General features: G+C 45.0%; 1 protein-coding gene across 1 annotated transcript; it reads right to left on the bottom strand.

The window, feature by feature from the left end:
* Positions 1–664: 664 nt before the first annotated feature.
* On the bottom strand, positions 665–7,137 carry PDCL3 (phosducin like 3). The gene is made up of 6 exons (XM_027674917.1): positions 7,036–7,137; positions 5,525–5,654; positions 4,282–4,372; positions 3,480–3,623; positions 2,418–2,626; positions 665–1,081 (listed from the first exon to the last, which is right to left on the bottom strand). The coding sequence occupies exons 1-6, from the start codon at positions 7,039–7,041 to the stop codon at positions 939–941; spliced, it is 723 nt and encodes a 240-aa protein (XP_027530718.1). The 5' UTR covers positions 7,042–7,137; the 3' UTR covers positions 665–938.
* Between the last annotated feature and the right edge of the window lie 3,189 nt (positions 7,138–10,326).

The raw sequence follows: 10,326 nt of genomic DNA, 5'->3' as shown, positions 1-10,326 counted from the left end.
AATTAAGATGGTATTTCAGTTTATTCTCCTCTAAGGCCTCAATTATTATTACTGTACCTAGAAGATGGAAGGGTTTCATAAAGACACGAGTTCTTCAATCATAATCTTCCCTCCCATCTGGCAATGACACCACTGTAGTAACACATTGTAGTTCTGAGTTGCGAAGAAGTCAGCCAACAGACTCCTCCTCCACACTTGAGCACCACCATCTCGAATTTTCTTTCACAGTTATCAGGTAAAATGGTACAGGAAGTTCAGTCCTTGTGAAAGGTAAACTACTACTGCTAAGTGAAAGGGGACTCAGCACACCCCGAGAGATGCTCATCACCAAGATGCTGGCCTCTCTCAAGATGTCTGGAGTCCCAGCTCATAGCTTTGTGTTGTCCCTCCTGCCAGCACCTCTGCAAAGGACCACACACCACTTTCAGTAGCACCCACATCATGGGTCACCTCCCCTACCTTTCCATGAAGTCCAGGTGATCAGAGGTCTATGCACCACAAGCTAAGAGACAGCCCAAAGTGCTATAACCAGTTATTTAAGATCAGCTACTTAGATTTCACTTCCACAATTTAAGCTTGTCAAAAACAGTGTACTTAAGGCCACTTCATATTTCAGATTTTTAAATAAGTCAGACATCTACTAAGAAAATAATAACAAGAGACCTCTGTTTCAACTCGTGTCTATATTTCAAAACTTTTGAGTAATATTTACTCAGGCTTCATAATACAAAATGTCTTTCAGCATCTTAAGTGAAGCTGCAATAAATTTTTTTTTAGAAAACAAAAGCTTTTTTAGTTTCTAAAAGTTCCTAGATAAATGACTGTCTTGAAATGCTGCCCTTCTTGGGCTCAGCAAGGCCTTGATGATCGTCTCCAGTGATCGAGGTGGGAACACTGCCTGCAAGTGTACTGCATCAATCATGATGCAGTCACAGGATTTAGTCATCCTCTGAGTCACTCTCTCCCCTGGCTGGGACACACACCCTGATTGAAGACATGAGCTGGTCTTGGATCTGCTTCCTGGGGTTCTCCTCAAGGTCTGTCTTGATGGCACCCGACTCTGAAATCTTCCACTCCAATTCTGTGCAGTGCAAAACAAGACAGTAATGAATGCAAGGGAGCTAACTGGCAAAAGCCCACTCTTCATTCCCCAGCTGACTTCTCTTATCACCCTACCATCACCACCACTAAACCAGGGCCCTGCTCTATTCCTCCCCTTCTTCCATGCCCAGGTCCCAGCTCCAGTCCTGCCACCCACACCTGCTCCAGCCGAGCCCTCCTTCCACAGTCCCTAGTGCTGGCACAGGTCTGAGGGTACTGCTCTGGAGCCCACCAGTGGCATCCCCAGTGCCATTCTGCTCCCTCTAACCAGCAGTGCAAAAGAGGTGATAGATACACAGCAGCAGCTTTAGAGGCAACTACCTCAGTGAAAGTGAATTCTACCTTCTAATCACAAAAGACATGTTTGCACATCTATTGCCAGTGAAGGAATACTGCTCATACATTACAGCTTTTTCCATCATATACTGAGTTCATCACAATCAGAAGAGGCTGGGAATAAATTTAGTGAGGGGCAAAAAAAGTGTGGAAATTCAACTACACATCTAAATTATAGGTATTCTTCAGGGATGTACCCTGCAAACAGAATTCACTCCTCTGCCTCTACATCACAGACTGATTACTACTTCCTTAACAAGACAGTAAAGAGAGACTTCACCATCAGCAGTAGGCCCAAATTGGACTGGATTGCTTCCCAGAAGTGGTAGAAAGTCAATATAACACATTCAGTCAAAACCTTTCTCCTACTCCTGCTGACAACCCTATCATCAAATCTTATTTCCTTCAGATATTGCAGAATAATGAATACCACCTCACACTTTCCTTAATCTCCAGTGGAAGTCACCTGGGCTCAGGGGAGAAGGAAGGAAGAAATAAAATAAAGTGCAGATTTCAGTGTGCAGCTTTCTGTGATGACTGAATTAAGCTGGCTCAATCAGGAACAACAAACATGCAATTGTCTTAAAAATGAAACAAGAAGCCCTACAATGCAATAGGCAAGCACCAGTTAGCAAGTGCAGATTATCATGTCACTGCAGGCAAGGCCAGTTCATGTACAACAGCCCCAAAGAACATCTGTGGGTACTGTTTACCCTTTAATATATTCAGCAAAATTTATTTCACCCAACACAGGGCATGAATACTTGCACACATGTAAGATAAATATCTATATGTTGGCCTATCAGCAACTCACTAGTTTTACAAGATAGCCTTAATCACATGTGGTTGAGCCATAAGGGTGAAAAACAAAATCTAATATGATTTTTAGTACCTCCCTTCTCCTCCTAAGCCTCACTTCTCTCATTCCCAGCAAAGCAGTTTTGCTTCTCCTTTGGAAGACTGGAGATGCAGACACTCACCATCCCTTGTCAGGTTCATGCCACCAAACACTAAGGGCCCAATGAACTGAGCTTTTATGTCTCCCTCCAGGTAGACAAATATTGTAGGCAGGTTCTTATCGGGGTAATTGGGAATGCAGGTGGTAGAGATAGCCTTGATGAATTTCACATCTCTGAACTTTTTTGCAAGCCCACTCATATGTTGATTTATTAAGGCACAGAGTGGAATTCTGTGAAGAACAGCAACAAACACACATAAGGAAAAAAATAAAAAGACAAATGAAACAGTAAACTGCTCCAGAAGAAAGGTCAGAAATAGCAGCATGATGAGTAGCATTCCTGCAAAGATAAATATACCAAAAGCAACTTCTGAATACTTTTGTTGTCTGGTATTCCAGCATTCAAAGGAGGTCAGCATCACTGTGGATTTTGGTGGGTTGTGGTTTTTTTGTTTTAATATATTAGTACTGCAACTTTCCCCTCTATCATACAGAGAAAATTGTTTATGAATTTAAGCTATTTAGAAATTGCATGAGCAAGGGCAAAATAAAGAGAAAAGGAGCTCCTGGAAGAAACTAATCAAATGACCTGTGAATCAATTAGAGACAATGAACAACAGCAAGTATTTATAACCCTTTCCAGAAAGCTCTAGCAACTTAACAGGCCTTTTTTACAAGTTTTTCCATCATGACAGCAGGACTAGAAACCTTGTTCACTGCATTTTTATGCCACTAGAAACCAGCCTAAATACACATAGCGATCCTTCTCATTCACAGCTCCTTGCACTTCATCTAAAATAATTTCCAAAGCTTGGGGATTTCAGTGGCAGTAGCTACCTCTATAGCAGCTGGTTGGTACACATCATGCTGTCTTATATAGATGTATAAAAAAGCTCTAGAATGATGTTATCATGAAGTGGATAAGTTAAGCAGTCTTGAGTCGATAGTACTGAAATTACTGAGTTTTTTTTATTCTGTAAAACATCAGAATCAGTTCCTTAATTCCACAGTAACTACACATGTATCTTAAAGTATATTCAGCTATTGACAGTGAAAGGTTTAACGGTTAAAAATAAATCCTTACCCTTGTTTGTAGAGGTGCAGGACTACCCATATATCTTTTCCAGCTTTTGTAACCTCTTGAACATAATCTTTTCCTGAAATCTCCAAAACTTCCCCAAATTTATTCTTCATTTGAGCTGCTTTCATTTCTGCTAACCTTTGCTGCCTGAACAGCAAGGAATGGAAAAGACATCTTGTGAATAGATGGATTTTTTAACAGAACAACACTTGAAGGAGCTGACTGAAACCTAGACTTCAGAGGCACATTACCAACTTCTTCAAACCCCAGAGCAACAAAAGCAAAATGACATAGTAGAAGTTCTTGTATTTGCATCGTAACTTAAAACCACCAACATAAAAGAAGTACAACTAAGTTTCATGAAACGCTTTTTTCCCCTCATTTCTGGCCTCACCAGAATTTCTTCTGCAGATAATACACTACCAAACTAAATGGCAAAAACCATGACAGTTTAAGAGAGAGAAGGAAACCAACACTGTAATTCAAATCTGCAGTACCTTAATCTCATTCACACAAAAATTAGGAAATCTTGGAAGTGATTTTCAAAGCTTTCAGAATCCCCAGCCATGCACTCAGCAGGTGCACATTATCTCTGCAAAACTAGGTTGTAGATAAAGGACAGTGAATTCAAATGCTGTTATCTTATTAAAGACACTTAGAAGCTCTACAAGAGACCAGAAATACAGCCCCCTTTTTCCATCATCAGGCCCAAAAACATCCTTTATCTCTTCAACAATATCTCAAAGCATATAAAAGAAAGACCCTCCAATTATCATTAAAGCCAAATTCTGCTTGCTGCTCTGACCTGTACATTTCAATAGCTTTCTCATCTTCCTCATTAAATTCATCTTCATTCTCTTCTAGCTCTTCCAGAGTCATGTCCTCATAAGTTTTCACTAGAATGGAAGAAACATCAAATCATCAAAACCTCATTTCAGGATTAATACTCATCAGCTCTTACCAGTCCAATAGAATTTATTTACTTTATTTATTTTAAGGATAGATTAATTGGAAATATGAGGCATCATAGAATGGTTTGGATTGGAAGGGACTTAAAGATCATCTAGTCCCAACACCCCTGCCATGGGCAGGGACACCTTTCACTAGACCAGGTTGCTCAAACCCCCATCCAAGCTGGCCTTGAACACTTCCAGGGATGGGGCATCCACATCTTCTCTGGGCAACCTGTTCCAGTGTCTCACCACCCTCACAGTAAAGAATTTCTTCCTAACATCTATTCTAAACCTACTCTCCTTCATCTTACAGTCATTCCCCCTTGTCCTATCACTGCATGCCCTTGTACAATGGGAGCTACCCTTAGGAGCTAGACTTCAATGATCCATGTGGGTCCCTTCTAACATAGGATATTCTATGGTTCTATTCTGTGATTCTAAAAAGTCCCTCTCCAGCTCTCTTGTCAGTCCCCTTTGGGTACTGGAAGGTGTCATAAGTTCTCCCTGAAGCCTTCTCTTCTCCAGTCTGAACAGCCCCAACTCTCTCAGACTGTCGTTGTTATTGCTACTGGATTTTTAGAAAATGTTACACACTTCAGACATACAGATGGAAAGACAATGATGTAAAGGCCTCTGAGCTGAAGGCTGCCTAGACTAGCACACAAGTACCTGCACGAGCTTTCAAGTTTGGCAGCTGCAGCAAAGATGTACCACACACACACGTGTTGTTCACTGGCCTGAACAATGGAGGAAGCATAGAACAGGAAACGTCATGAGATGGTTTTACTTGCACATTCACCTGGCAGACTACCTGTGCACTGCTCTTATTTTAGTTTTCAAACATTGACTTCTATAAAAACACAGAGTTGACATCAAGTACAAAGCCTTCCTGTGCTGGAAGAATCCATGTGTTCAGGAATGTATTTGTTTAATACCATTAACAGATGATCACCCTGCATGGATGAAGCTGTAGTAACCCTACAGACTTGGAAAACGACACGTTGCTGATGGCCATGTCTTTGTACAAGCTTCCCCCACGAGCCATTCCAAGGCTTGTCCTATTGCTGCTGGTGCCTGAGTTGGCTGGTCACTCACCTAGAGACTTCTGAAGGATGGCAAACCGCTCCTCTTCCTTTGCACGCTCCTGTTCCTCCACGTTTTCCTTTGGAGGAAGGATACCTTTCTTGCGCAGGATGTCATTCCACTCTGTGTCTTTATTTGGGTCCTAGAACAGAACAACAAATGAATGCCATCTGTTCAAGGAGAACTTTGTCACTTTCAGAACTTAACACAGGCAGGCTCTTCGAGAGACACAACACGTTGCAAAACTGATAACTGAATGAATGGTACCAGAAAGTTACAGTGCACATCCTCCTGATGCTGAGGCTTTTTTGCAGCCCCAGACCAGGTGAGCTGCAGACCAGTCACCCTGAAGAGTGACTTTATTTTATTCCATTCTGCTCACAGCACACAGAGGAGGTCTTGGCAGAGTACCAAAGTTTGAAGCATTGTAACCATTGCTCCATATCTCACAAACTGAAATGAAAGGGGAGGAAATCAGCTGAGTGACAGGGAAGTACAGTGGCCAGAAGGCTCACTTAGCCTCAGCAGAACAGGCCACCAAATCAATGGTTGTTGCATTGAGAAGCACTAGTGACAAGATACACAGGGACCAGACCTAACTCTCAGTATATGGGAAGTCTCCTTGGTAGATTCAAGTCAGTGTGACTACCTAAGTGCTTAGAGAGAAGCAAGCACAGTCTCTTCCAGCCAAGTCCATTTCTAGGGAATCTGATCTAAATCTATGGCTACGCTACTCCTGAAAATTGAAGAAAGACTTCACTGTGAAATAGTTGAAATAATCCTGCAAAACAAGGCCAATATGCACCTGAGTATTGTTGAGCTGCTCAGCAGAAGATTCTCCAAGGTAGCCAGCGATTTAATTTTTTTTTAAATATATGAAATCTCAGTGATAAGCACCCACAGGTTCCTAACTGTCTTGGCCTAACCACTTTGAAAACTGAACACAGCTACGGTTTTGCTATGACTTGTATCGGTATAGTTTACAATAGATCTGTTCACAACTATATAACCACATCTCTGCTCAGACCAAACCCCAGTACTTATGGACTACAGGCCGTGGGGAAGAGGAGAGGGGTAAGGGAAAAAAAAATAAAAGGAAGAAAACAAAGTAGTGCAAAAAAACCCAAAACACCGGACTATTTTTTTTTCTCCTGTCTCTGACTGTGGTCAGTTTTCCCTCAACACAGCATTTCACTGCATCTACTATCGTTCACCATCATAGCGATGCACTCTCTGAAACGCGCCCCCGCTCACTACAGTAGCGAATTAGACACAGCAGTAGCAAAAAACCAACAAATCACCACAAAACCAGCCACGGAGCTTCCGAGCAAGACCGCCCCCTGACCGCCACCTCCGCCCCTAGAAAGGGGACGAAACCGGGGTGCCCCGCCCCGAGACACTCGACCGGCGAGGGCGGCCCGTGGCTGCTGGCGAGGCCCGAGGCCATTGCGCGGCCCCAGCCCTTCGCCGGGCCGGGCTCCCCCCGCAGCACCCGGGCCTGCGGGGGTACCCCGGCTGCTCACCTGCATCCTGCCGGAGGGGCCGGGGCCCGGTGAGGGGCAGCGGGGGTAAGGCGGGGTAAGGCCGGGCAGGGCCGGTCCCGGCGTGCGCGGCGCGGCCGGAGGAGGCGGCGCTCCTCGGCGGGGCGGACTCAGTGCCACTGCTGCTTCCCGGACCGCCTAATAAGGCTGGTCCCGGCGGCGTGGGGCTGGGTGGAGTCATCGTGTGATTTAAAAGCATCGCAGAATGGTTTAGGTTGGAAGGGGTCTTAAAGATCATAATTCCCCTGCCGTGGGCAGGGACACTTTCCACTAGAACAGGTTGCTCGTAGCCCCATCCAACCTGGCCTTGAACACTTCCAGGGATGGGGCATCCACAACTTCTTTAGGCAACCTGTTCCAGCGTCTTACCACCCTCACAGCAAAGAATTTCTTCCTGACATCTAAACTAAAGCTCTCCTAGTTTAAAACAGTTCCCCGCCATTATATCACTATCAGCCCATGTAAACATCTCTCTCCCTCTTTTTTCTAAGTTCCCTTTGAGTACAGAAAAGTCCAGGTCCTGCTCCTAATTGGGATCCCACCTCATTTCCCGTGAGTGGAGCCCTGGCATGCTCACTGTGAAAAGCAGCTGTATTTAAAAACTCTCCTTCCCTGCCTGCCCAGCCTCCCCCTGTGCAGGACCTCACTGCTCCCTGTCCCTCTGCAGGCACAAAGGAGTGGGTGCCTCATGAGGCATCCCGTGGCTGATGGGTTCCAGTCCCTCTGGCAGCCATGGTGGGAACCCCCTTCTCCCGGACCTGTGACCAGCCATCCCCACGTGCCACCCCACAGAGTGCTGTGCTGCCATTCAGAAGGACCTTGACGGGCTGGAGGGATGGGCAGAGAGGAGCCTTCTGAAATCAGCAAAGGCAAGTGCTGGGTCCTGCACCTGGGGAGGAATAACCCCATGCACAGGCTGGAAGCTGACCTGCTGTAAAGCAGCTCTGTGGTGAAGGACCTGGGGATCCTCATGGACAAAAGCTGTCCATGAGCCAGCAGCGTGCCCTTTGGGGCCAAGAAGGCCAGTGGGATCCTGGGGTGCATTAGGAAGAGCATTGCCAGCAGGTCAAGGGGGGTGATCCTGCCTCTCTGCTCAGCCCTGTGAGGCCACATTTGAGTGCTGTGTCCAGTTCTGGGCTCCTCAGTACAAGAGAGACATGGAGCTCTTGGAGCAGGCCCGGGAGGGCTACAAAGATGATGAGGGAACTGGAGCATCTCTCATAAGAGGAAAGACTGAGCTGGGCCTGTTCAGCCTTGAGAAGAGATGACTGAGAGGGGACCTCATCAATGTCTCTCAGTATCTGAAGGGAGGGTGTCAAAAGGATGCAGCCAGGCTCTTCTCAGTGGTGCCAAGCAATAGGATGAGAAGCAACAAGCAGAAACTGGAACATGGAAGTTCCACCTGAACATGAGAGAGAACTTTACTGTGCGGGTGACTGTGCACTGTAACAGGTTGTCCAGAGAGGTTCTGGAGTCTCCTTCACTGGAGATATTCCAGAACTGTCTGGATGCAATCCTGTGCAATGTGCTCTAGGACAACCCTGCTTGAGCAGGGAGGTTGGACCAGCTGACCCACTGTGGTCCCTTCCAACCTTACCCATTCTGTGATTCTTCTCTTTCCACTTCATTGAGCCTTTTTATCTGTTTGCTTTTCATACCCTGGTTTATTTTTCCATTGACTTTTCTCTTATTTTTCTTTCCCTGCTCTGTTAAAAATTAAAATAAAATAAAATAAAATAAAATATGCAATCAAACCTATATTATCTATTCTTAAAAGGCGTAATTAGAAGTACTTCAAATATTGTTAGGATTGGGTCTTAGCTAATTAGCATTACAAGGAATTTGTCTCTAGATAGTTACTTTTATTTTGAGTCCATATAAACACTGAGGAGTGCATTGAGTGTGGTGACCCCATTCCACACAAATGGACACTTCTGCCCTTTCAAAGAATTGAGCAGACCTTTTGAGCTTCTCAAAAACATGCAGAAGAGGAGAGGAGGGAAGAGACCTGCTCCCACCTCCCTCCCCCTCCTTTTATGCTCTAGCCCAATGGACAGCATGCTCACCCAGAAAGGGACAGCCCAGCTCTGAGTCCTTGGAAAAGGACTTCACATAATCTGCCAGCAGACACACTCTAAGAGTGTGTTTGCTCTGGACATGTGGAGAAACGAGTTTTACAAAGGCCTGAAATGAAAATTCAGAAGCCCCACTGCAGCACTCTATAACATCACAGGCATCCCATTAACATCCAGATATCCTGAAGTCTGCTGGGGCATTTACCCTGTGCTAAGTCTGGGTTACTGAAGGGAAGGAAAAGCCAACTTTTATGTCTCTGAATTAGAAGAAACAATTGTGGTTTGAGAGGATATCAGTCCTTATAGTGAGTATTTGGATGCTCAGAGGGTGTCCCTTACTGCTTGTTTAGTGACCTGAGGTGGTGGGAAACTCAACCTCACTCAGCTTGGACTAAATGCTCATCCTTGTGGGAAAAGTGGATGAGTGCAGCACATGCAGCTACAAATACAGATGCTGTGAAGTTCTTGCCCAGTACCTGGCACGCAGAACCGAAGTTTTGCTTCTGAAATGCCAGTTTTGCTGTCTGAATGTTTTGCCAGAGCTGGGCTTTCAGGAGGACCTGCTGGTTTAAATAGTTATCTTCTATGACTAAAACACTGTTCACACCTATGGCTCTTGTTTGTCGCTGGTTGTAACCTATTTTGAATGCCAGAAAACAAACACCAAAAGAGCATGAGCAGAAAGTGAGCACTTATTTTTTAAAAGGTGCAAATATTCCTTTGCATTAGGTGAGATTTTTGCCCAGGTGAAATGAGAGAAACTAGCCAAGCACCCCTGGCACCAAGACTCCCCTGTTCCCACAGTAAACCCTGAGCCCCATTTGGAACAGTGAGTTACTGGGAGAGGGGGCAGAAGCCTAAATCTTAGGAGCAGCCACATCCAATCACTTGGTGGGGCTCAGACACAATGTGAACCAAGCATAACTATGCCCAGGACACACATAAAACAATACATGGTTTCCCCCTCCCACCCAACTAAAAATACATTGTATTTATAAAACCCATTTTCCCTATGTACTCTTTTTATCAAGCTTCAGCAGGAAGGAGAGGACTGTTTTTACACATGGTGTACAGACAGAAATACTCCAGCCAGTATGGGTGAGAGCTGGCAGTGTCACAGTGGGATTGAAACATAGCTGTGGCTCAGCCCTTGGAAAAAACCTGCCTTCTTCCTCCTCACTCCAGAGAATTTGCTTCC

The sequence above is a fragment of the Neopelma chrysocephalum genome, unplaced genomic scaffold, assembly GCF_003984885.1.
Source record: "Neopelma chrysocephalum unplaced genomic scaffold, ASM398488v2 Primary Assembly neopelma1_25, whole genome shotgun sequence".
Taxonomy (NCBI): domain Eukaryota; kingdom Metazoa; phylum Chordata; class Aves; order Passeriformes; family Pipridae; genus Neopelma; species Neopelma chrysocephalum.
This window is presented reverse-complemented; position numbering and strand designations above follow the sequence as displayed.

Excerpts from the sequence above, each read along its gene's own strand:
- PDCL3 (XM_027674917.1), bottom strand. Across the intron at positions 3,624-4,281 it reads AAAGCTATTGAAATGTACAG|GCAGCAAAGGTTAGCAGAAA; the intron begins GTCAGAGCAGCA and ends CTTGCTGTTCAG. Across the intron at positions 2,627-3,479 it reads CTGCACCTCTACAAACAAGG|AATTCCACTCTGTGCCTTAA; the intron begins GTAAGGATTTAT and ends TGTTCTTCACAG.